Genomic DNA, 27,364 nt, shown 5'->3' on the forward strand with positions numbered 1-27,364 from the left:
CTGAAGCCACTCCTCTTTTTTTGTTCCAGACACTCTGTCAAAGTTGGAAACAGTCTGCCGGAAGTGGACGAGGATGACGGCCTAGACCAGAGAAGCTTGCAGGACGGTCTGCGGGGGAATTACATCAACGCCAACTCCTTCAAGCCGCCAATGGCCCGCTCACTGCGCATAAAGGAAGAGCTCCTTAACCAGAAGCACCGCCTCCTTAGCCAGCCTGCTGCTCTTTCATTGGCCAATTTAGAGTCTGCAGTTTTGCTCAATCACGGGCAGTCCCACTCCTTGCTTGGCCAGAAGGGCTCCTCCTCTTTCTGGGGAAGCAAGGCTCACCTCGACAGCCTGCTTAAGCTGAAGCAAGCCAGTGGAGTCCTGAGCGGAGCCCTTACCGACCTCAAAGACTTGCCAACATTCCTGGAGAATCAACACCACAACCACCATGGAGCCTTCTCCTTCAAGAGTTCTCTTCACCATCCCCACCACAATCAGGCCTCCAAGGCTCAACATCACCACAGCGAGGGCAAGAGAGACCATGGTCACTCACCACCTGTCGACCTCAAGATACCACAGGTTCGGGGCATGGACCTCTCCTGGGACCCCCATGCCTCGGAGCTGTACGGATACGGTGCCATGGGTGTTGGCGGCGGTGGCCACGGAGAGAACGCCCTGAGCCGAAAGCTGAGAGCCATCCTGCCTAAACAGAACCGGCGTGGTGGAAGCCTTGGAAGCCTTCTGGACGGGGCAGCCGACTACTGGACCTCTGACCTGGACCACTCCGGATCCGGGCCGGCGTATTCCACCTCGGATGTTGAAGGGGACCCAAATTCCAAGCAGCCAAGGAAGAAGAGAGGTCGGTATCGCCAGTACAACAGCGAGATCCTGGAGGAGGCCATAGCAGTCGTGATGAGCGGGAAGATGAGTGTGTCCAAGGCTCAGAACATGTACGGGATCCCTCACAGCACCTTGGAGTACAAGGTGAAGGAGCGCTTGGGAACCCTGAAGAACCCCCCAAAGAAGAAGATCAAGCTGATGATGAAGATGGAGGGAGGAGGTCAGGATATACCCCCGGAGTCAGAAAACATACCCGCCACAACTCCCCGAGATGACGGCCAGCCACTGGCAGCTGCTGAGCTCAAGGCAAATGTCAAGGAGGAGATTGAAGACAATTTCAAACCAATCGACTAAACAACTTACACATGTAAACCTCAAATGACTGAAGTGATTTGAAAATGGATGGGGCTTTATTTGTGCCAATTTACTTTGCAGTAACTGGGTGAGCACAAATGCAGGGATAATATGAGGAAGATTCTTTAAAACAAAATGGAGATAAAACAGTGAATCAAAAAGGTTTTTAAGAGGCGCCACCAGAGTGGTGCCAAGTGAGCATTTGTTTAGCTTTAACAAATGCGGCTAAAGACATTAGTTTAATGACAATTAATGAAATTCTCATAAGCATGCTGATAATCCTCGGCCCAAATTCCCAATTCCCCCTCTTCTCCGATGAAATGCCGGTGCTTAAAAAAGCAGTTTGGACTTTGGACCAATCCAATTTGGGAGAAGGGGAAAATGAGGGGAAAGTTGAAAATTGACCTTTGCAAAAGACCAATTAGTCATTTTACCACTCCCCTCTTCCACAGAGTACTAACTGAAAATTGGTAAGTGCAACTGTCTCTTATATTCCATCTCAAAAGGTATAATCATAGACTTGATATTCCTCACCAGGGTTCGGAATCAAAACCCATTCTCTTATTGCCAGGTAGCCATGATGCTTTAACTGCAAAGCTTTTCTTTCCTCCTGAGATATTCTGCTAATCTTTGTGCGGACGAAAGCAACATTAACCCGTCCTTTTTTGGAATGAGAAAAGACACACAAAAAGTCATTCAGGGATGCATGTTTGTGAGTTTCGTGAACACTACTGACTTCTATAATCAACATCTTTTCTTCTAATCTTTATCTTTTCATTTTTTTTTTTTCCTTTTGCTTTCTTTTGCACTACACTTTGGGCCTGGCGCTCACAGACCAGGTTACCTCGGCATTGTTGCCCTCGCATCATGCACTTATAATGGTCTGTTTCTGGAGCCCAGACACAAAAACTCACAGTGGGTCAGAGGTGCACGTCGTCTGCGTACGCTGATCCACAATCAAAGCCCAGCGACCTCTGAAATCCTCTTTTTTTTTTTTTAGCCAAGGGACGAGTGGAGGGGTGATTTGACTGTGGATCAGCTCAGGCGAAATGCTACCTCATGAACCTCCGTCAGTGTTTCACCGCTGATCCTGAAACGCCGAAGCCGCCTTCAGCTCGTCCGTAAAAAGGACGGCCATAGTTCGCTCATCTGTTGATGGAGATCTTTATTGGATGAAGGCCTTTTGGGATAAGACTGTGAAACTCTGCTGCTAATCCAGTCGATCATCTTGCACCGACACGAGGCTCTAGCTAGTCTGAGCTAATAACAACACATTGCCGTTTTCTTTTCTTTTTTTTTTTTGTTTCTCCTTTTCTAATCAAACGAAGCAGAGTCAACTTAACTGACAAGTTTTAAGTGAAATTCCTCTTTAAACTTTAAAGTCTGTTTGAAAGGCAGTTTACTACTATGAAAAAAATGTGCATTTATAGAGGCTGTTCATTTTCGGATGTTGGGGTGGGCAATATGCAGTGGGGGCGGGGTAGTTGTTAGAAGCGAGGGAAAGGCAGATTTAATATATTATAAATTATTATCACCGATGATATAAAAGCCAATCCGTGATTCTGGATTTCTTTCTTTTTTTCTTTTTTTCCCTTATTTTTAACTCAGGGTAACTGAGACTGATAGCGTGGGGTTTTTAAATGTGGCCATTTTCCTGTCGGACCTATCGTAGACAGACAGGAGGACAAGACACGCCCCTCCTCACTGTGGGAGGGGCCATGTGAGTCAAAGTGGCAGCGCTGTCGCAGGCAGACCTGCTAACAAATCACAACAAATGACAAACACTGATGCTGGGTCTTAGGGACTGAAGTCACGGCGCTTAACTTCGATGATAGCACTTTTTCAAAAACACGGATACAACAAGCGAGAAAGAGAAGCTGTTTGAGGTTATGCATGTAGTGTAGCTCTTCTCGGGGTGACGCGGATCAGGGAGTGACGACGAGGGCTGAAAGATGCAGGAAGAAAAAACAAAACAAAAACAAAGCTTTAGTGTGTGAAGACTTTCAGAAAGCTGCAGCTTGGACCCAAACTACTCTTTGTTTCCCTACCGATGACCTCCACTATTTAGGACAAAAAAAAACTTTTTAAAAAAAGAAAGAAAATGCTATACAGCTTGATCAAGTTGACTTTTGTGTAGTGCTGTCTTGTTGTTTTACCTCCCCTCGCCACCAGGGAAACAAAAAATTTGCATTTGCGGGGTAAAAGAAAAATCCCTGAGAGGACACGAGCGGAGAAGAGAGAAACCTGCTCCACTCTGGTCAGAACGAAACCGGTCGGAGGAGACGACTAAAAGCTTTTTTTGTTTTTGTCCTGTATGTTTCTCTTTTTTTTTGTTTGGTGGTAAATGTTGCTGGTTGCTCCCGACACTGCCTGGTGCTCACCCAGTTTGTGAGAGTTTTTGACAATTGTTCCTCTCTGTTCCAATGAAACAAAGATGATGATGATGATGATGATGATGATGATGATGATGATGATGATGATGATGATGATGATGATTCACTCCTTTTTGAAATTTTGTACATTTTTTATTTATTTGATCTTTTTTTTGTTATTATTCTCTTGAAAAACAAATGGCATGCACCAGTTATTCCTGTTGGTTGATTTTGGGATCAATATTTAAAAACACACACACACACACACACACACACACACACACACACACACACACACACACACACACACACAGAGACACGCACAATCTAATGTTGATTAGAATTACTGGAAAATTCCAATTCCAAAAGAAGCTCTTGAGCTGTGGAACAACACCACCGTCCACAGGGTTTCGTAATAGTGCATGAAATGCACCCAACACTTGAACAATGCTGAGCATTTGTGGTGTCTAAAGGGCAGCCGTGCGTGTTGAGTCGTATCTGGCGAAGGGCGACGCACTGATTGATCTGATAGTCAAAACAAGATCGAAGCCCCCGGTGTTCAGAGGGAAGCACGCATTACAAATCTGGCCCGACAGGGAGGAACAAAAAAAACAAAAAACAAAGAGGACATGGTCTTTCTGACCTAACAATGAAAACACACAAGGTGGTTTTCCCCATCCATTAAAAACAAAAGACAAAAAAAAAACTTCTAGCAGGCTGCCAGGCACACAAAACGTTCATAATAGTGAACGAAAAGGCAAATCTAATTTGTGTAGACGTAACTGAATTGGTACATAAAATACTTTGAGAGCACTTAAACAGAATTTGAGAGGAGTCGTCTATCCTGGGCCAAGCCCCCGAAACTCAATTTTAAATTTTCCCTCAAAATTTTGACAAATTGTTTTTATTTTTTTTATTTTTTTTAGAAAAGCTCCCATTGTCAGCACAGCCATATCTACTGAGGTGCATGCCATTTAAGCTGTGTTTATATGATTTTGTAACCAGTTTTTGTTTTGTTTTTTTTCCCCCTGATTGTACTGATGTGGTTAATGGCTCCCCCTGTCCGAAAAAGAAAAGTCTTCATTCTTGGCCGCCGAGTCCCACCGCAGTCTCTAGAGAAACCTCAAACGACACTATATATACCCAAGAGAACAATTTTATCTATTTATATAAATACAAATCTCTTATCAAATACACAACGAATGTAGTGAACTGAATCTCTCAAGCGTGTTAAAAAGAAAAAGGAGAACAACCTGAACGGTGATCTGCGAGAAAACAAAAACAAAAAAGAAAAGAAGAAGAAGAGAAGGTGGCACCATCAACCGCTCAATTCCAACAGACTGTTTTATCGTTTCACCTCAACTTTCACTTTACGCTGCCTGCTTTGGGAAATGCTGCTTTTTCCAACGTGGGCGTGCAAACAGTAGCCTTGTAGTACTGTAAATGTCTCAGGATCGAGCCAACGGGATGGGCAGCAATATTAGTCAGTTGGAAGGTGGCGCAGTTTCTAACTACCTGGAACAGATGTAATGTACATACATCGATAAATTATGTATATATATACAGTATATATGTATGTATATACCTATATATATATACACACAATAGCTAAACGATGTGGACTTGGTCAGCGAGGCCGAGTGCGATACCTCAACCTCAGAATAAATGCCTCCTTTCTGTGCCTCGCAGTTTCTACGTGTACCTTTAGCGGCAGCCTGGCGCAGCGACAGCTGATACTGATACTCTGGGAAATTTAGCATCCGCCACGATTTTCTTTTCTCTCTCTCTCTTCTTTTCTTCTTATATTGTCTATTTGTTTCATTTTTCTGATTGTGTCCCCCACCCCGTCCCCCGTCCCCGACGTGGAGACGTTTCAGTTGTCTGACCGACCAATATTTGCCACCCCACCTTTTTTTTTTTCCTTTTGATTTTCTTTTGTTTGGTTTTTGTTTTTGTTTTAAATTTGTTTTAATTTTGGGCAACAACAACAAAAAATTGTTCATGACAAGTTCTACTAGATGACTGAAACAAAGAATCACCGCTGAGGATCTGCTGTTTGGAATCACTGGACTGAAGGAACTGTGTGTGCGGACTTGTGTGGGTTGGGGGAGGGGTCGGAGGGGATGGAGGGGCAGGAGAGGGTGGTGGGGTGCAATGTCAATTTACATTTTTCTAAAAGTCAAAAGTTTTGTCCAGTTTCACCCTGGAGGCGAGATGTGAGCTCGGTCCCGCCCTGACCTGTTTTTGTTCGCTGATTTTTTTTATTTTTTTTATCCTTTTCTTTAGTTGTTTTGTTTTGCTTGTTTTGCTTTGTCGTGTTTTTAGGTGTAATGTAACTCCAGGTTGAAATTTGATGAGGGGGATTTCTTTTGTTTTTTTTTGTTTTTCTGTTTTGTTTTGTTTTGTTGTTGTTGTTTTTTTTCCCTGCTGAGAGAATTCAGAGACCCAGAGGGCAGGTGGGACAGGTGGACGAGTTAACCTCCGTTATCTGCTTTAAAATACTCCCCCCCCCCGCCCCCCCCCCCCACCCCACCCTAAAAAAAAAAAAAGTATCACTCTGCATCCAAGAAGATTTTAAAAATTGGAACAAGATGTTATATACTTATAAAAAAAAAATCTATGTATTCTTATTTTACTGTCTTTTGCATCTTCAGGTTGAAACAACTGATTTCTGCTTTTGCTGCTTTTCACGCTTTGTTCTGCTTTGACTTAGTGAAATTGTTTGTTTGTTTATTTTCTCTCCTGAGCGACTGTCAAAAGACACGACGAGGAAAAAAAAACAAACATTGTTAAACAGCAACTATTGTAACCTCACACAGTAGACGTGGTTCAGGGTGGTTGTGCGACGGTGCGAGTCGCCACAGTCTTCTCCTTCTGTTCTGATCTCATGCTGCATGTCCGGTTGTCATCAATACCTCAGGTCTGACCACCTCCAAGCAGCTGATTGTACACATGTAAACACACTCACAACACACATATACACACACACAAACACTCGGAACACGCAGGAATCAGGATTTTTACACAAGTTTGTTTCCAGGTTGTTCGATTGAAGCCGTTCCTGTTGTTGAATAATTGTGGTTCCTTGTTGTTTGTCGACGTTTGTTCCGTCATGATGCTGAAGATTTTTTTTTTTGTTCCCTTTTGTTTTCTAAGAAAAAAATCTCCTCAAAAGAGCCAGAAACCAGGTTTTCTGTGTATAAATGCTGAACGTTCTTTAGCACATAGCCGCCATGGAAGAGCAGATCGCACACACACACGGACACACACACACACTGCGACATGACGCACCGACAGCATCTCGCTCCTCATCAGGTAGCCACACTTTGTGTGGGCGGACTCTCTGTATAATTATGAAGCTGGGAGTCGTTTCTCTTTTAGAAGCAGGTGGGTGTGTTTGGTCTGCAGCCTGCAGAACATCAGGCCCCCACCGGCTGGTTCTGATCCCGCACACTGACAGACACACACACACACGACTGGCACTGCCTCTGTGAAAAAAGTCGCTTCCTTTTCATGCCTATTTTTTGTTGTTTTTTTTTGTTTGTTTGTTTTGAAATCCACATTTTCTTTCTGTAGGGAAAACTCCTCTGTTTCGATTTTTCGCTTCTGAATGTGGTTTGATTGGTTTGAAGGTATCAGCTTTGTTGGAGGGGGTTGAGGGTGGGGTCACATGGTCTGTTCAGATTTCCACAGCTTCAGATTTGCTGCAGGCGTGTTGAAAACCCGACCCAGTGGTGGATGTTTTAGCAGCTCAGGAATCAGGACTCGTTTTCAAATTCCCGCATTAAGATCTGCCTGAATTTTTTTTTTTCCTCTCCCTCTCTCTCTCTCTCTCTCTCTTGCAACAAAAGTGCTCCGACTTTGAGTGAACACACATTGAGTGTGTTGACAGCTACACACTCAACTCAACTCTCCCAGACTGCAGATCTGTGGAGATGTTCTTGCGTCTCCTCCTCCTCCTCTGGCGGAGTGGGACGCCAAGTCAAGTGTTGTGTTGTGTTGTAAATGTCAAAGCATTTGCAAAAATGATGTGACAAGCACTCACTCTCTCACTCTCTCGTTTCCTTGCACGCCCACCCACCCGCCCGCCCCGCGACCGAGGCTTTTAAAAGCAGAGCAGAGTGAGGAACCTTTGAAAAGGCCAGACACGCCCACTGGAAGATGATGCTTATGTGCAGCAATCATCGCGGCGACGCCGTCACTCACTCCCAGGGAGTGTCGTTTGACTGAAATGGCACGTTTTGACAATTTGACAGGGGAGGGGTTGGTTTGGGAGAAATTTGGATGGAATCCAACTCGAAATTCCCCTCTCGACCGTTAAAATCTGATTATGATTTGCATCAATATTTTGTCTTCATCCATCTGAAGACGTTCCCGCAAGAAACAGTTGAACCACTCACCTCAGCTTGTCTGGACATCGTGCTTGTTCTTTTGTTTTTTTTTAACACAACAGCAGCACCGAACGGCTCAGTTGCATTCTCACCCTGCAGCAGCGGTTGAGTTACCGGCGAGAAACGCTGGAACAAACAGCCTTGATGCGTGCTGCCTGGCAACAGGCGGCAAAAGGTTGTTTGTGTCAATAGACGACACCGCAGCCGTGTATATATAAAAAAAAAAAAAACGCAGAACAAGGTATTGTCCGCAAACTTTCGCCTGCTCTTCGCCTTCGCTCCAAAACTGCGTGAACCGTCCGTGTTGTCCAGCCGTCTAGTGCCGCAAACAATGAGATGAGAAAAACACCTTACAAAGATTCCAAATTTTAGCTTCCTCCTAATTTTGTCGCCTCGGGGTCCCTGAAGTTGCAAGTTTGCCCCTAAAATTTGAGACGGTAAAAGAGTAAATTCCCCATCGTTTGACGCACATGCGACCAGTAAATTTGTGTGGGGGAGCGGGGGGGTGGACTTTTGTTTGCTTGTTTTTTCAATTCTAAAATGTATTTTGAAGGGCCACTGGGGGAACGCGTGTATTACTCGATTATCTGAAGAAAAAAAAAAAGATCAGTAGATGCTTGCGAATTCCCCTTCTAAATTTGGCATTAGGGGTAGCCACTGTGCTCATAGTTGGAGTCGGAGCCTCGTTTCCTTAGTTAATCAGACCACCAGAGTCCAGAGTGCCTTTGGAATTCTAATCAAATACTGAATTACAATCATCAAGAGGTGGTTTCTTTAAAAAATAAAAAGAAAGAGAAAAAAAACGTACAATCGTAGACAATAAGAAAATTAGAGCAGCGGCTTCGAGGACTATTTTCTAGACGGGCCGGCTCTAAATCATCCGACAGTTTCTCGCGCTGGCTGTTCTCGCCTGCGACACTCCGTCTCTCACCTCGGCAGAGAGCAGCGGATAGACGGACGGACAGACGGGCGGCTGTCTGAGGAGGTGGACAGAGAGAGGGAGAGAAAAAAAGGATGGAAACAGTAAAGTAGCGAAGAATACAGGCAGTTACCCGCCCCCCTCACCTCCACCGCGCCGCAAGTTAAACAACAGCATTTTCATTCGATTGCTAAAAAGTAAAAAACATGCAACTTGGCCATCTGCGATGATTGTGTGAGGAGCCACTTCACAGAATGGACCATTAGGGAGAAAACCACCGCAAAGTTGGAGGAGAAAAATTACACAGAAAGGAAAAGGAGTGAGGAAGGGTTTTTTTTAAGGCCCTGTTGCGTTGCCATGACAATCCTGCGGCGTTCGTTCCCATGCACGTGGTGGTGTGGAGGTGTTGCCCAGCTGGTCTAAAACTCGACACCGGATGCAGATTTTGTTGCAAGAGAAACAGTAAAAGGTTGATCAATTTCTTTCTTCAGATTCTTAGTCCCGTCTTTTTTTTTTTTTTGTATTTTTCTCTCGCTGGGTTCTTCTGAACTTGGCTCTGCCCCCTCTCGTCCAGCTCCGCCCCCTCCAAGATGCTGCACCCTGTGCTACCTCAGTCCACCACCAGGACTCCTAGACCCCTTGGACTTGCAGTCAGTGGTTTCCTTCAACCGTTAACTGACTGATTGTCAGATGTTCTTCAAAGCGGCGAAGCACCACTGGAGCTTTTCATAGAATTCCTTTCAGCCTTTCAGACCCTGTGGTCTCGGAGTCTGCGGTGCAGGAGGTTCTGAGAAAAGTAAATGTGATGAAGGGAGGAAGGAAGGCAGGTGGCCGGTCACTGACAGCCGCTGAAGGGCTTGCTGTGATTGCTGCTCTTAGAACGTGTCAGGGGTTTGATTGCACTGTCACTCAGGACGTGTGTTTGCATGTACGGTTGTGCTGCTCCTGCTGTCACAGGTGAGGTCATAGACCCCCCACCCACCACCACCACCTCTCTCACCCCGCCGCCCAGCCCCTTGTAAATGCCGTCTGATTTTATTGTCACTCTCTTTAATGAAGTGGTGAACCTTCGTTCTTCTTCTTCTCCACCTCTGGTCCGGGACGGTTTGTCATGTTTGCAATGTTTCCTGTTCACCAGAGCGTAAGGGTCCATCAACTCATCAACCCTCTCTGCTGCCCCCTGGGGGTCCGACAAACAACCCCCCAGCCCTCCCACCAACCCACAACTCCGACAGGCATTCAGAAGTTTCCTTTTTTTTCCCCGCCTTAATTCTCCATCTTTTCACAGAGGCTCTGCCATCTTCTCCTCCTCCAGTGAGGAGCACTCAGTCAGGGCTCACTCTCAGCAGTTTCAATTATCAATTATACCTCTGCAATATCCGAATAGAGAAACAGAAACACAGCTACATGCCACACACCCACACAAACAGCTTTGTTTTCGGCGGGTTGCTAAATATTTCCTAAAGTCTCTGTTTCTCAAACAAAAAGGAGAGGTTTGGCCTCTGGTGTCGTACGATGTCTCTCCAATTACCCTCGTTGGTTAATGTTTTCAGGTAAACGGGCTCCTGCCTGGTTTTCACCTTTCCTGCGGCCAAATTGGCTAACGAGCGGCGCCGCCACGCTGCGATCGCGCCACCTGTTGCTTTGCTGTCTGAAGTCGTGACTACGTTACAATATGAAACGGGTGCATTTTGTTGTCGCTGTAGTTGCTGTTGTTGTTGTTGGCTCTAATGAGCAGCTCTTCTCCGCGATCACGACATCAGAGGTTGGAGGTCAGACCGGCTCAGAGTTCAGTCCCGACACAACGTTCAAACTCAAACAAACACCCCAAAACTCACCTGTCTGGTGTCGTCGTTGTTGCCACGTCAATGCCAGAACATGGTCTCTTGAAAGGGTCTTGAAAGCCTTTTTATTTTTATTATTATGATTTTTTTTTTTTTTTTTTTGATTAACTCTGTACATTGTTTTTCAGCCAAATACTTTTTTCAGTGCTTTATAAAACCGCAAAGATTGTAAATACGACTAACTCTCAGCAGGGGGAGCCTCATGCAGAGCTCACTTAAAAAGGGTCCACCTGGTTGTTCCACCTGGTTGGTCCTCCTGGTTGGTCCACCTGGCTGGTCTTTTGGAGATCTGTCTGACCAGACTTGGATGTTGCCTTCCCGAATGTCCCAATATTCTAAGGAAAGTTGCTTGCTTTAAACTCGCAGCATTCGGCAAAGTAATACCAGGTGGTTCGTCCTGTCGTTCACTCTTTGAAAATGTTCTCCATTTTGGTGTTTCTTGGTGTGCAAAAAATTAAAAAAAAAAAAAAAGTTAAAGAAAAAAAAACTTACAACACAGAATACCTCAGAAAAGAAATCCATGTAACCTTGACAACCTCGACATCTCGTCAAATTATCACGTCCATCGAACTGTCATTGTCTTTGGCCACTTCTCATTCATTCTTCTCCTTCTTCTTTCTTCTCTCTTTTTTTCATTCTCCTCTTTATGCCATGCAGTGCGTAGCGCCGACTGGAGGTTCCAGAGCTTTTGATACCATTTACCTTCCCTTTTTTTTTGGTGATCATTCTCTGCTCTCCAATGTCCTTGCAGATCAGCCTTTTGTTCCTTTACTTCAATGTACCAAGACAAGAGTAGATTGTTGTTGGAGGTAATCTTAAACAATTTCATTGAAAAAAAAAAAAAATCATTAAAAAATGGAAAAACCCAACAACATCCTGTCCAGTGAAGTGGGCTTGCTGTAAGGCCATGTGTGGAACGCTCCCCACCTTGTTCCTTCTACATACCTCTTTATCCACTTACCTAATCTTTATTGTTGTTTAAAAACTGAATGTAAAAATTAAAAAAAAAAAACTCAAACACAACTAACCTCTAATTTAACTATACATATTTAAGAATAATAAAAAAAGAAAATACTCTATATGTGCACATAGATATTACCTATACAAGGCCCCACACAGACACAAACACATGTATATAAAGATCTCTAATGTCATATAGACTTTTATCTTGAACAGGAAGAGGATGAGCCTCTTCCAACTGTTGATTCAGGGAAATGATACAAAAGTCCAGTGCAGTATGTTAAAAAAAAAAAAAAAGAATCACAACTACCACTCTGTTGCTTTCGGTGTTTGTTTTCTGACTCTGTTCTTTGCTTGTTAATTCCCCATGATGTAGCATAGGGCAACGGGGCAAGGCGACTCGAGATTTTTGTTGATGTTTTTTTTTTGTTTTCGTTGTTTTATTTTTGTTTTTGTTGACAGAAGAAGAGGTTGTGGAACTGGAGGGTTTAGTGGTAGTTGTCGTCTTTCCAAGCCTGATGATGTGAAAAAAGGAGGAGATGGAGGAGGAGACACTGTAAAGGCAGTTTATTTATGAAGATGACTTGAGTCATGAGTCAGGTGGGTGGGCGGGGCCTTGGGGGTTTGTGGGGGGTGGGAAGGGGGGGGGGGGTGTATATAGAACTGTTTCACCCACCGTCACCCGCCTGTCTTTTTCACAGGCGAGGTGCAGCTGTACACTGATGGCACTGCGGAGGGACAGTTTGTGTTTTTACGTGGGGAAAAGTTAAAGACTGTTTTAAATGAAGGAAGTGTGGGGGGGCAGGGGTGGGGGGGGCCGCGGGGTTTGACTGTTCTGGTTGGTTCGAGAACCCGACAGACGGTGAACGACCTTTCTGAAATGCTTTGACGGGAGCGACAGACAGTTCTGGATATTTTTGCATGCTGGTGTAAATACCCCTGTATCAGTCCTTTTGTCTGAAAAGGGTTGGTTTGAGCCAGAGGCGCTTTTTTCTTTTTCTTTTTTTGGTTCTGTTTGGTTTTTTTTGGATGTTGTCCACAAGGACAGATTCTGCTGTTTTTGAATATGAAATATTGCCCATAAAGAGAAGAAGTAAAAAAAAAAAAAAAAACAATTAAAAAAAAAAAATCCTTTTCCTGAGAGGAGAGGAAAGACTTGAGGTGTTTGGTTTCGTCACCGCAGCAGCTTTTCGTAGTGGTTTTTTGGCTCGAGCTCTTTTTGCAATCATTTGATTTCCTCGTGTAAAGTAACAACGTGTGTATGAATGTGGAATCTGTGCGGCTGTGCAACAAAATAATGTGAAAAGCTTACTACTTTTTTTTGTTTCTTTTTTTTTTCATTTCTCCCCCAAGTTGTTTGTCAGGCCATGTGTTTTTTTTATCAGGAACTTTAATCTAACTGTGCTCTTATGAAAAAGTCCAGACAAGATGAAGGAACGTTATCGGAACCTCGTCGTCTGTTGGACGAGACACGTCTTTAAAAAAAAATGAATACATAACGACAGACCTAAATTTCACAAGTCAGACACCCTCAGGGACCCTCGGCTTACACTGCTCTCACTCTTATTCAGGTACTTATTGTGCGCCGGGGCCGAGCAGTGATCGACCTACCTTCACTTTAGATGACGATTATCAACGTCCTGTTCCTCAAGCTGAATACAACTGCCAAAATCTTAGAATCCGCTCTTGTTTTGTGTTTTATTTCCTTCTCTCGCCCCCCTAGAGTTGCGTTGTATCGCGTTCTCTCACGGCATTACTACGACCTTTCCTCCCGTCCTTCAGTCGTCACCTTGACGTCCTTTTTGGTTTTTGTTGAGTTGCCAGGAATCACGTTGTTCTCTCAGACTTGGTGGTCTTGCTGGTCTGGACTTGTGGTTCTGTTAGCCAGCTCTCTTGGCTTTGACCCTCTGAGGCGTCCGCGCCATGACTTACACCGAGCAAACCTCTTTCTACAACACGCACATACACACACCTTCTGCAAGTGCACAATTGCCCTTCAGGTATCGGTCGGATCTTTTGATGATTTCCCCTTCAGTCGGGATCTTTCTGTTTCTTTCTTTCCATCCTCAGTGGAGCGATACTCATCAGAGGAATGTGACTGATCTGCCTTCAGTACTTCTTACAATTCAGGGAAATCTACGTAAAAGCCTCTCAAACCACCAAGTGGAAGTAGATGGATCCCGGCATATGGGCCGGCGGTAGAAACTAGAGGGCTGTTCAGGAACATGGCAGGTCCAACTGAAGCAGAGCGCGTCGTTCACTCATCGGTCAGAGAGATTTCTTCTTGTTTATTCTTTTTGCATTTTAAACAACCTTTTATGATTGGTCCAAACCTCCGCTGCATGTTATTCAGCTCAGCTGGTGTTGTTTTGGAGTTTCTCGATTCTTTATTCAAAGCTAGTTGAGTTGTTTCCATGAACAACAATCAAATCAGACCTTTTAGTGAGAATTGTGTTGGAAGTTGATGATGATTTGGTGTTATTGGACAACTTTCTGAACTCCTGGTATTGGGTTTGATTGCGGTGACTCTGACAGAATGCTGGCAGGTCTTGGGCTGATGCAGGAAGTGTCGTCCGGGGCTTTGGACTGGGTAACTAGAAGCCTTTTCTGTGTTTTGGTATTTGACTCCATGGTTCCATCATCCGAACGGGAGGCTGGATGCTCCGTCTCCAGGCCTGCTGGGCGTTTCTTTTTTCTCTTTTCCGCTGAGATTTGTTTCTTTTTTCAGGTTTGACGATATACCTCATTCCTTCAGTTCAGCGGGCCCGAGGGGGCACTGTACCGAAGCTCAGGACGCTTTAGCCCCCTTCTCACAATTTGGTCCGACCTGGACTGTACCTCTCACAGAAACACAAACACACACACACAACTTTACACTGACACAGGTTCTCCAAATACCCAAATGGACCTCATTTTTTCAATATCTACTGTTTACAGTTTGACAAAAAAATTGTATAATTTAAAAAAATATTTTTCTCATTCTAGTTTTATTTATGTACAATATTTTTTGTTCTTATTTTGTACCTTGTGAGTTGGACTTTTATTCTTCTAGGCTTATATTATTCATGTCCGTGTAAATGAGCACTTAACAACGATCACTATAATTTGTTTTAGTTTGATTGAATGCACTATTTTGTTTTCTTTTTCTCTCTCCCTGTTTTGAACACAAAATCTGATCTAATTAGGCTGATGAATAATAAATTGTCTAATTATGTCTGTGATTTTGGGGTTTTTTTGGACAAAAATGAAAAATGACAATTTGATTTTTCCTACATTTTTTAAACTTAATTTGCATTGAACGTCAGGCGATGCTGATTAGAACTGTCTTTGTGCATGTGTAAAATATTTTACTGGTTATGTTATATTCAATTTATTAAAAAAAAAAAAGACAAAAAGAAAATTGCCATTTTTGCCACACATTTCAGCTGTAACGTTGTGTAAGGTAGTATTCACTGGATGCTAGAACCTTCTTTTCAAAACCACTATTCTTCTAATAAATTTTGTTGTGAAAATAAACCTCCTGCCTCAGACGTGTTGATTTGTGGCGTTCTGATTGGACATTAACTGGCTGGAAGAAAGAGGTACAAGCAGATGGAAGGCATACAGGTGAACTCTGACCTCTCCCTTCCACAGGTTAATAGCATGGACAACCTAAAGGCAATTGAAGGTTAGGGACCGGCCCTCTGGGGGAAAGTACAAAAATTATACGAGATTGATATACGAGATGTGATAGATTTGCATCAGTGAAAGTAGATCCACATCTATTTTCTATGGCCACTTCTGCACGTCACCTGACCAGCTAGTTATACTGGTCTGATCTGGGAGGTGAGCGCGCTGCTCCCAGCAGCGGTTCACTAACTGTGACTTGTGTCAGTTTTTTGTTACGTTTTTTGAGGTGAGAAATCCTTGCATTGAAGAATCCTGATGTTAATGTTACAGATGGTTAGTTGAAAAAGCTGGAGCATTGAGTTCAGCGCAGAAATGATCACTTCCTCATGAGTCACTGCCGTTCCTATTGTGAAAATGAGATTTCATTTACAGAGGGAGGTATTTTTCAGACCAGACATGACGTGCTTTCGTCAGTGGAGCTGATGATCACACTTTGAGGACGTCATTAATTTAATCTGAACTGAAGGAAAACTTTATGGCTCTCTTTGCTTCTCACTAGCGACACCTGCTAAATCACTCCGACAATGGAAACCCGGACACAAAATTAATCATTAGGAGACATTTTTGAAAATAAATTATATTGGGGGACAGAAGGAAAACTTGTGTAAACGCAGTCATTCAAATACTGAAAGAGTGATTTATTGATCACTTTTTTTGACTACTTGCCTTAATTAAATGTGTACAAATAGAACAAAATTGCACACAGTGCACATGAAACTGCAGTTTAACTAATTACAAAGAAGATATTTTGAGTCAGGCTGCTGAGGCCAGTGAGATTGATTGTTTAAAAACTACTGATAACTACTTTCCATGGCAGATCAGAAATGTTCCCCTCATTTCACACGTTTTGCTTGTATTTTTGCACTTGTTTGGGGTTTTTTTTTTTTTAACACAGAATAAGTAGATTCACATTAAGTGATGGACAATATTCAGCTTATTGGACTTCAGGTGAAAAAATGAATAAATAAAAAGATTGCTCTGAAGTGAACTCACAACTTCACAACATTGAGCGTAGAAAGGAAAAACATCACAGCGCCACCCTCTGGCAGCACGTCAACTGTTAGGCTGCACAATCCAAATAATGCACGTTTTGTTGGCTCCTCCCAGTCCCGAGGCCTTCATGCTAGCATAGCATAGCCTGAATAGTGATTTACAGATAATAAAAAAAAAACATAATGCAGAGGGATCAGCGCCCCCTGGCAAAATCCAGAACTTACTCGCTTGACATTGTCCCACATACAGGTCACAGTCTTGTCCATCATTTGGTGACTTGACGCATCGGCATCATGAAGGTCCAGAGTTTTGCAACTGTGTAGGAACCTTCTCAGCTCAGCGTTTTGTCATCGCTGCTCAGCGACTCTTTTGTCTTTGGGCGGAATATTATCCCCCCCTTGTCTCTCTCTCTCTCTCTCTCTCGCCCTCTCTCTCTCCCCCTACTCCGCTGCAGGGCCTGAGGTAAGAGGTAAGAGGCCTCAGCGGTGGATGGAGGCAGAAGAAGACAAATAACTTTTCAGGGCACAGGAAGTAGGTCATCCTGCTATCAAATATTTATCCTCACACGGTGCCTGAGGCTGTGAGAGGGCTGCCTGCTAGATACTGTAAAGATGTGTGTGTGTGTGTGTGTGTGTGTGCGGTTTCATACTTTGCTCATTTGCACATATATGGCTGCTCCTGCTCTGCGTCGGCTGCATTTGAGAAAGACGGATGTTGAATATTTGGATGTTGAGCCGATGTTCTTCAGGAGGTCTGACCTCATTTTCTTCATCCAGTCTTTTCTTTATTAAAACACATATTGAAATAGCTTCTTTTTTTTCTTTTTTGGGCCTCCGAGATGAAGAGCATTGCAGTTTGGCGGCGGCGCAACAAGGGAGGTTGGTGGAGGTGGGGGTCGGAGAAAGGAAAACAGGTGAGAAGCTGGAAGTAAGAATAACAAAGACGTGGCAGGGTCGGGGAGAGCGCCACCTTGAGGAGCCAACACACAGGATGAAGGAGGATCGACGGGAATTCAAAAAAAAAATCGGGAGGTTTGGTTTCGCGTGTTATTCTTCTCCGACAGCATCCTTCTTTTTCTTCTCCTTCTTCTTCTTCTTCTTGTGTTTACATCTGCTTCTTCGATCCTATGATACAACTACGCTAGCTGGCTTAGCTTAGTTTAGGTATTCCAACTTCATTCATAACCCGATCCTTTAAAGGAATGGCAACACTTGCGGACTTTACTTTGATTTTCCCCTTACTTTATATTTTTAATAGACAAACTTCTCAAGAGCTTTATGGAAACTCGGTTCAATCGGAGGGAGTTTTCAAAAGCAGCACAAAAACAACGGAAACAGAAAATACGAGCGCGAACGATCTCTACGACGTAATTAAAAAACCTTTCTGAAGTTGACGCTCTTGACATTCCAGACGTTCCCGACAACGGCCTCGCTGTGTTTCACCAGTCGCAGCAGCTCCAACACTCACACTGGGCTGTTAGCCTTCAGCTACCTGCCGCTGCTGCCGCACTGAACAGCAGCCTCACCGTAAAATGCTTTAACAGCTCCCTTTGTGTCCGTCGGCAGCGAGGGAATGTACAAGTACAAGCTGTTTTATGTATAATCTTCTTTTCCACTGCAACCTTTTACTCCGAAGACTCTCTCTCTCTCTCTCTCTCTCTCACTCTCTCTCTCTCACTCTCTACACCCCCACCCACCCATCCACGGCCCATTTTTTTTTTCTTCCCCCTTATTTCAAATACACAGTGACTGCTGTGAAAATGTCAGAGGCCCCATCAGAGGCCCCTCCTGCTGCGGTGTGCGGTGGCTCGGCCCAGCACGGCTCCCCATTACTGATTAACAGCGCCGCATCGGCTCCGTTCAATTAAGGCTCCGCCCGCCGCGACCCCATGCCGCCGTCTCCCCGGGCCTGTCTGAGCCGCCACGCAGACACAGACAGACCGGGGTTAGCGGCGGCTGCTGCTGCTGCTGCTGCTAACGAGCTCCGGAGGGCTGGACCACCTCCACTCACTAACCCACTCGTTCACTCGCTCGCTCGCTCACTCTGTCGGCCGCTAACCTACTTTACTCCAAACTCACTCGCCGTCGTGTCCTTTATAAACGACGCTCTGATCGCCCTCCGAGGACACACCGCTCAGCCACGGCCTTTTAAACGCAACCTTTCTGTTCAATTTGTATGAATTTATTAATTTTTATGGCACTGCATTTGATTTTGGGTCCAATATCATTTTAATGGTGTCACTGTAGGTTTTAGTTTTTAGTGGTTTGAAGACTTTTCACTCCATACAGCCATTCTTTTTTATATATATGTATATATATAAATGATCAGAAAATAACTAAGACTGAAGTTCAGCATTTTATAACGCACATATTAATTTTGATAGACTGATGATTATATCAAATTTAAAAAAAAAAACAACAACAACCTGAAATAACCACCTTGGATCAGACAAGAGGGATTTGTCTATCATCACTAATCAAAGATGACAATAATTATTAAAATCAGCCCTGGTGTTTTACTCAGTGAAGCAGTGTCCACAGTGACTTACGATTTTTATGTTTGTTTGTTTTGTTTTTTTCTCAGATCATTTAAATTTCGATGACCCACTAAAGGAAAAACACTTCAAGCAAAATAAATTCCATCAAATAGCTAAACATATATTTACGACAAAAATTTAAATTATTTACAGGACCAGAAGGCCATTTTCTTAGTTTTGGATTTATATAAAATAAAGTAATAAAGTATACAGTCCTAACCACATTCACTGTCAAAGCTTACAATACCAAAAAAAAAAAAAAATAAAAAAATGTGTGAACAAATGACAAACGTGAGAGTTTAAATCATCAACCCTGAAAACATCTTCTGAGGATATGGTACTGTTAACATGCAAGACTTAATATCATTTCTAGCCGCAATAAATGTCAGGTTTACTCGTCAATATGAGTAAATAAAATAAATAGAACATTTTTCAAATCTACTGGGTGACAAAGAAGCCGCAAACCCGAAACTGGCTGGCTGAGCCTTGCGAGGCTCCGCCCTCCTGTCAAACACAGCCACATGACAGGCTAACGTTTTTTTTTTTGTAGCTCGAACCTGTTAGCCAAACAGAGTCGAACAGAACACACGTAGCACTAGCCTCCGGTCTTACCTGAAATTGGCTCCGTGTCTTTTGAGAAGGATCTGCAACTTGAACTCCGGCCGTTAGCCGAGGCTAACAAGCTTAGCTCGCTAACCGCTCCAGTTAACTTTAGCTAGTAGTCACTCCTGAGCTTTGTTAGTATGTCCGCAACTGCGTGCAGCGTCGCGTTAAGACTTCCGTTCTCGCAGACCAGTGCCAAGCTTTCTTAGTTAGGTTTTGTTTATTTATTTGTGGGTTTAAACGGTGACTTCGACATTATCTGGCATTTGCCAGTTAACCGGAACGGCCTGATGTCAATTTCTGCAGGAATGCTCAGCAGCGCCACCCCTGGCGGTGAAGGGCAAGAACGGTGATGGGAGGGGGTTAAAAATAATCACTGTTGGATTTATTTATTTAGTTATTTATTTTTTGAAGGGTGAAATTATAATAATCCTTTAATTTCAGATATTTACATTTAAATGAGATGAGATGCCTGAAAAGGCCCCCTGCCGAGCGCCCAGGGATTTACCCCGGATGGGGGACAGCAATGAATAAGGCGCTTGCAGCCATAATATGATTATGTCATGATATTATTTAAAACGGAGGCATTTTAATCTGATAAACTGCTGCCAAAAAAAATCAAATAAATCTGACAGAGCAAGACATTTCTATTGATTAATTTTTTTTACAAATTTCCATTGCTTTGTTTTTTGAAAAACTACAAATGCTTGTTGTGTCTCCCTGTTTTCTATTTGATGATTGTTTTTTTGTTTGTTTTTTCTCCCCTCAATGTTACTTATTTGAAGAGTCCGAGTGTGTTTTTTCACATCAGCTCACTTGTCATTTTCAAAATGTCACCAACGGTGTCTAGTGTGTGTGTATGTGTGTCTCAGCGAGTGCAGCAAGACGTGCGCTGCTGTCATTTAGCAAGTAAAACTGATTATCCTAAAGGTTTTTATAGAAGCCTCCTCTCATCCTACCCAGCTCCCGTCTTTGCCTGTTAATTAACGAGGTGCCGAGCAGGAAGTGCAGGAACGCCTGATGGTTTCCACACCCACGCAGCACAGGAGTGGAAAAATGTAACTACCATTTGTTTGTTTCTTCCTTTTTCATTTCTTTTTGTACAGTTTTACAGTTTAATTTTGACGGTGTTTATACATATTTTGTAAATATTTTCTTTTTGTTCACCAGATGCTACAGGATGAGGCATTGATGGCGATAGGCATTGCTGCCAATTCTTTGTGGCTCTGTCTGCCTGAAATGAAGCTGCATTCTGAACGTTGGAGGTCCACAACGACAACAACAAATAAAATCGATCAATCACAATCGTCACCTCAACTGACGGTGAAAGGAGTGTAAATGTTCACCAAGGTCAGACCTAATTGAAAACCCCAATAACGTCCCTTTTCTTCTTCTTCTTCTTCTTCTTCTTCTTCTTCTTCTTCTTCTTCTTCATTTTTTTCTGCTGGTGTCGATCTCTCCAGCTGCAGAGGAGGAGGAGCTCCTCCCAGGTCTGCTGGTTCTGAGGAAGAACTCCTCCTCCACGTCTCCTCGCTGGTTTTGTCTCTGGCTTTTGGGCGATGGCCTGAAATATTACCTTTGCCTGCGGCGTCTCTCGCCTCGTCCCTCCCCCTCCGCATCCCTTCCTCCCCCCTCTGTCACTCAACTCCCATCAACTTCTTCCTCCTCTCTGTTATTTCTCTTATTTTAGTTTACCTCCCTCCCGCTCCCCCTCACCCAACCTCCCCCCTCCTGCTCCTTCCTTGCCTTTATTCCAAGTCTTTCTTCTTGTATTTTCCACTTCTGTCCTCTCTTGCAGCTCCTGCATTCAGGAGATGCAATTGCCGCAGGGTGTGTGTGTGTGTGTGTGTGTGTGTGTGTGTGTGTGTGTGTGTGTGTGTGTGTGTGTGTGTGTGTGTGTGTGTGTGTGTTTGAGGTTATACGGTGGATCCAACGAGCACCTGGAGACCACTAACCATGATCATATCAATAAAAGGACATCTGCTCTACGGCAAGAAAGACCTGCGAGAGAGAAGGAAGGATGGACGGATGGAAGAGGTGAAAAGAGGGGAGGAAAAGGCAGAGTGGAACAAAGAGGAGGAGGAGGAGGTGAAGAAACAAAGGCGAAAGAGAAGAAGAGGGTCCGGAGGAGGGGATGAGGGAAAGGAGAGATGAACAAAAGGAAGGAGGAGACAAGTGGAGGAAAGGTGATGGAGGAGTGTGGGGGAGGAAAGGAGGCTGGAGAGGGGTGGAGGAGGAGAGTTAAACAAAGAAAAGTAGGAAGAGGGGGAGGACAGAGGAGAGAAATCAGAGGAATAATCAAGAGGATGGAGAGGATGGAGAAATTTCACAGAGGAGCTAAAATAAAATGTTTGATTTCCATCTGAGGCTCAAATGAGTGAAAGAAAGGAGGAGAAAGGAGTGATGGCACGTTGACAGGAGGAGGGAGGAGACAGGAAGAGAGGTGAGGAGGCCAGAGGATGGAGAAATGATTGAAGGAAGGAAAAAAGGGGCAGCAGGAGGAGGAGAAAGCAGAAGAAGAGGAAGAACAGGAGAGGGAGGTAGAGGGGATAGAAAAAGAAGGAGGGGGAGGCAGCAGGTAGCGGCAGCGGCAGCTGCAGCAGCAGCAGCAGCAGCAGCAGCCGCCTCCTCCTCTGCAGGTATCTGACACCTGCTGCCCCCTGCTGCTCCTCCGCAATACGACACTACACCCTGCAGCAGACTGCCAACCTGCAGCCTCCTGATTGGTCTACTGAGAGAAGTGGGAGGAAAAAATAAAGAGAGAAACAAGACAGCTGGAGAGTCTCAACAGGGGGGAACAGCGAGGCTGATATTATTTTTTTCAGGCACTTTGATCAAATGAGAAGGTGAAAAATTAAATCAGAGACTTTTTAAAAGTCTGTGAACTAAAAGGTATCTGACCATTAAAAACAGTTTCTGCTGCGACGCAACTCAAATGTCAGGTTCGTGTGTGTGTGTTTTCACAGTCGGCTGCTATTGGTAATCAGTGTTCTCAGCTGTGATTGGTCGTTGATACCGTGGCTCTGTGTCAGTCAGAGGTGCAGGAGAAGGTTGTGCATCTTGACAACACACAGGTAAACACACAAGTTGTGTCTATTGTGTGTCTTAATTTTTTGTATTATGGTGTTTTTGTAAAACTTCCCCTGTAAAAAAAAAAAAAAAAAAGTGTAAACAGGTGGGCGGGAACACAGATTAAATTTGTTTGGTTTTGCACCTTCATCTTTTGTCAATTTATTTATTTATTCATCCATTCATTTCTTTATTTATTTCAGTGCAACCTTTAATTCATTCATTTCTAAGATCAACCTGCATCTTTGGATAACTCCATCCTTCTGCTTCACCTCCAAAACACACACTTACGTGCAATACGTGCCCTTTGCGATGTCACTCACTGAGCACCGAGTCCTGAGCTGTGTCTCAATTCAGGGTCTGCACCCTTCCAAACGAGCGTCCTCAGTCTGAAGGAAGCGTTCTTCGAGGACCGTTGTTCTAACGATGCCGTTGGATGATCAATTAAGTAAAATCCTACGTTAAAAACTGTATATTTCATGTGAAACTTCAATACTTAAATTTATATGTCGTGTCTTTGTCAGTACGTGCCGCTAATTTCAGCTGACTTCCCAGGATCCCACGATGCTTTGCAGCAGCACACAAAGCATCATGGGATACAGAAGTACGCAAAGGATAGTAGCGGTGCAGCCTTGGAAATCGGCTAAAACGAGGGCGCATTCCGAGTACGCATTTGGAGCGTCCTAAGGACTTTTGGGAATTGGGACAAGCCTTCGGCGCAGTGCTATGACGCAACCTCATTTCAAATGCGTACTTCAAGGATGCAGACCCTGAATTGAGACACAGCCCTGGTCAACCTTCCCCTGACCCCCGACCCCTGTGCAGACCTGGGCTCCGCCCTCTGAGGCGGGAAGGCCCAGCGTTAACTAATAGCGGGCTAACTGCCCTGCTTTCTGGACTCTGTGGTGAAAACACAGAGATGGCAGCTGGAATATTTCTGACTGTGACCAGATTTACCACAAACTGTTTGTTTGTCTGTTTGTTTACCCCTCTCCCTCCACACACACACACACCACCACCACTCCCCAACTCCCCCCCGGTTCGCTTCCCTCATTAAACAGAGCCGCCTCCCTCGCAGAGCTTCACAGCCGTCCTGTCGTTTGATCTCCGTTTAAACCACGAAGATGGAAAAAACGCACAGGAGCCAAAAAATGTTTAAAATATATATATATATATTTTTTTTTTTTTTTCCGTTTTGGTGAGGTGGTGCAGTTGAGGGATTTAAAGGAGCACACACACACACACACACCAGTTATGATGTGTGTGTGTGTGTGTGTGTGCATGTGCTCCTTTGTGTGAGCGATGCAATGTGGATGGTTTTTACTGGGACTGGGGGGGGTTGGGAAGGTGCTGCCGCCGTGATTTTTATCCTTTAAAGAGACACTGCGAGGCGGCGGGGGAGGAGGGGTGAGGCGGGGGGGCTGGGGGTGGACAGATGCAGCAGTTTGTAGCAGACTGGGAAGGTTTTTGTGTGTGTGTGTGTGTGTGTGTGTGTGTGTTGGGGGAGGTGAGACTCGGTTGGAGGCAATGGGGGTGTAAATTATGTTTTATGGTTTTGGGTGAGGTGGGGGGTGGGAGGGAGGGGGAGGAGTGGGTGAGGTGAGTGGGGGGAGGGGCTCACGCATAAATCACTGTTTCATTAACGACCCCCACACCCCCCCACACCGCCTCCTCGCCGTGGGACGTCCCTCCCTCTCCTCCCCTCCTCACCCCATCCTCCTCATCGTCCTTCCTCCCATCACTCACTCTCTCCACTCCGCCTCACCCCCTCCCCCTCCATCGCTCCCTCGAGCTGCCATCACCCATCGGCTCAGCCTAGACAGCCGTGACACAATGAGGTCAAAGGTCGTGGCAACAACAACAGGGTGGGGGGGGGGCAGCGCGCGGGGGGAAAAAACAAAAAACGAGCCAGTGTCAAGGTGGAGGATGGAGGAGGGGGAGGGAGGGAGAGAGGCTCTTTATTTAAATAAAGAGGAGAATGAAAAAAAAAGGAGCAGCAGTTCTTCTTCTTCTCTCAGGAAACTTGACCTGACACTTTAATCTTTTTTCAGTCAAACCGTCGCCGAGGCTGCGGACAACCCGGAAAAAAACAAAAACAATAAACCAACAATTGAACAAAACAGCAAATATAGAAACATGTGACGTGTGACTACAAGTCGACGACGATCGTCTCCAAACATATAAAAATACTATGACAGAATCCCAACATCTCCTGATATATATTACAATCTGTTAGGCTGTTACTGCGCTGATGTATCACAACAACAACAATTAGCATCATTATCATCATTATTATTATTATCATTATTATTATTGTTAAAGCTACATTAGTCTTGAAGTTCACAACACGGCTCGTCTTGCACAGAAAAGGAAAATTACTCCAGAAAAGAAAACACACACACACACACACACACACACACACACAAATAATAAAAATAAAAAAAAACATGTTAAAAACAAACTTGGTCTCACTGTATAAATAACATGTCAGTTGGATATAAAAGCTACATTTCCTGCGAGGCCGCTCACAATAATGACAACGACGGATGATGCGTTGACTGGCTCCCCGGACCAATCAGAGAGGAGGCGTTTGATCCCAACAAACACATGGCATCACGGCATAACGAAGCTCATTAGCAGGGACAGCGTCGCACTGTTAGAGGAGTCTGACGGTGACACACACACGCGCGCGCACATGCACACGCGCGCGCACACACACACACACTGCACATGTGAGCAGCCCAACTCTCATTATGAACTCGTTCCACCCGCGGCGGCTACGCGGCTAATGTTGTCGTATTTTCCCACAATTTGTCGCTTCGATTGCTTCGGTTTCTACGTTACAATGCGACAAACTGCCCGACAAACTGTGTGCTGCTTCAAAGACTTTGTTACGAACTCAACGCTCTATGAATAATATGATACGAAAAATCTACCAGTTAAAACACTTTAGCTTCTTGTCTGGGTGGCGCAGGAAACACCCAAAATGTTATCTTAAATTTAAATTTCCGTTAATGAGTTTACGGGTTTTTACATTTTGGGATCCTTTTTTCTTTTTGGATTCTGCGCTTCTCTGAAACAAGTCAGGTGACTTTTTGTTCGCGGCAATCACATGACCCCAAGCAACTCAGGCAAGAAAAAAACTCCAAAAGACGACCCGCTGGGTTTTCAGAAGACAAATTATTTTCTTTGCGCTGTGGTTGGACGTTTTCACACGTTAACACAACCAACAACAGTTCAGTGTGTCTGTGTGCTGCCCCCAAGTGGCCAAAGATGCATCAGAACCCTTCAACACGTACACAAACGCACACCAACACACACACGTGCGCACACGCATACACACACACACACACACACACACACACACACACACTCTGGGAATCTGCAGCGCGTTGGGCCGCGACCCCTACGCTGCCCTCCATGAACCCCTCGACCTCTGACCCCCAAGCTGTGCATGGTGGGACGCTGACCTTTTCACCAGTTTGTTCGGGGGTTTTTTTCACCGCGTGATAAAAACAGCAAGAAATTCCATCTTTTGGAAAAAAATAAAGCTGTATATGTTTCTACGTCATCAATCTAATTAGAATCCTAAATCAATATTTTTTTCAGATTTTGCTGCTGAAACACAATGAATCACTCAGTTTCTGCTGTTTTGTTGCGTTGTCTCCTGCAGTGGCTCAGTGTGTGTGTGTGTGTGTGTGTGTGTGTGTGTGTGTGCGTGTGTGTGTGCACGTCCTCAGTTCTCTACACACACTCCTTGCAGCCGCACTCCACCGGCTTCTCCACATCCTGCGTGAACGAGGTGCCATCGTCACACTCGAAGGCCAGCCGCCGGCGCCGCAACCGCAGTGGGGCACAGCAGGGGGCGGGGCCAGACCCCGAGTAGGCACCCCCCCCCAGCTGGCACCGCCCCCGACACTCCACCCAGGAGAAGGGCTTGGTGGTCTGGCAGCGTGCGTCGCCGCGCTGCAGTCGGTGGTGATCTCGGACCGGCTCGCCGCGGCATGGAGACTCTGTGGGGGGAGTCGACGAGTTAAAGGGACAATTCACACAAAACCATAGAAAAAACAGGGTCCGATTGGCCAGATTGGCCCAGTGGGCGGAGCTAATGTCATCCGCTAAATGAGATTCTGTCGAATGAAAAACGTATCTGATCGGATCCCTGATCAGCACCCCCTGGTGGTCTGAACTGGACTGGTGGCTGTGTCCGAAATCACCCACTCGAGTCCTATATATGAAGTTCTATGTAGCCAACTACAAAGTGACTCAGCAACTGAACTAAAACAAACTTTCAGACACAGCTCTTGGCGCTGTTAATAACGTCATTGCGGTCTTATTACAATGTCACGTCAGCAGGCGGTAACAAATAAATAAATGAATAGATATGTGAATTAATTTAAAAATGTACCGTATTTTCCGGACTTTAAGCAGCTACTTTTTTCCCACGCTTTGAACCATGCGGCTTATGCAAAGGTGCGGCTTTTCTGTGGACTTTACTTCACCTGCCAGGGGGCACTTTAGCAGGAAGTGCAAAAACGAGACAAGCGGCGACACGGAGAGCAACACTGACATAGACACAGAAAAGGTATGTGACGAAGCTCTTCAGAGGCTGTTCAACTCCGACACTGAAGAAAGTGTCGGAGTTAAAAAGAAAAATAACATTCTGCTCCTCTCGCCTTTTCTACTTCTTGGGTCAGTGTGAGCGCAATGCATAATGGGATACATTGCCAGGTTAGTGACCAGAGGTTGTACACTATTTTTAGCGAGGCATTTTGGGATACAGTCAGTGGAACATATAGTGAATAACAATGTTTAGTTAGAATTTGGAT

At 44.7% G+C, this 27,364-nt stretch overlaps 2 protein-coding genes across 2 annotated transcripts in view; one reads left to right on the forward strand and one right to left on the reverse strand.

Moving 5' to 3' along the window:
* The window catches only part of lcor (ligand dependent nuclear receptor corepressor), a 59,238-nt gene extending 54,981 nt beyond the window's left edge, over window positions 1–4,257 (forward strand). Inside the window, exon 7 of the mRNA XM_076048755.1 lies at window positions 30–4,257. Coding sequence (XP_075904870.1) covers window positions 30–1,179 — 1,150 coding nt within the window. The 3' untranslated portion in view covers window positions 1,180–4,257. The remainder of the gene's footprint in view (window positions 1–29) is intronic.
* Window positions 4,258–24,525: 20,268 nt separating this feature from the next.
* Window positions 24,526–27,364, reverse strand: part of LOC142903309 (slit homolog 1 protein-like) — a 36,500-nt gene continuing 33,661 nt past the window's right edge. Inside the window, exon 38 of the mRNA XM_076048863.1 lies at window positions 24,526–26,548. Coding sequence (XP_075904978.1) covers window positions 26,280–26,548 — 269 coding nt within the window. The 3' untranslated portion in view covers window positions 24,526–26,279. The remainder of the gene's footprint in view (window positions 26,549–27,364) is intronic.

Source organism: Nelusetta ayraudi, unplaced genomic scaffold (genome assembly GCF_046127955.1).
Source record: "Nelusetta ayraudi isolate G7.1 ecotype Tasmania unplaced genomic scaffold, CSIRO-AGI_Nayr_v1 ptg000109l, whole genome shotgun sequence".
NCBI lineage: Eukaryota > Metazoa > Chordata > Actinopteri > Tetraodontiformes > Monacanthidae > Nelusetta > Nelusetta ayraudi.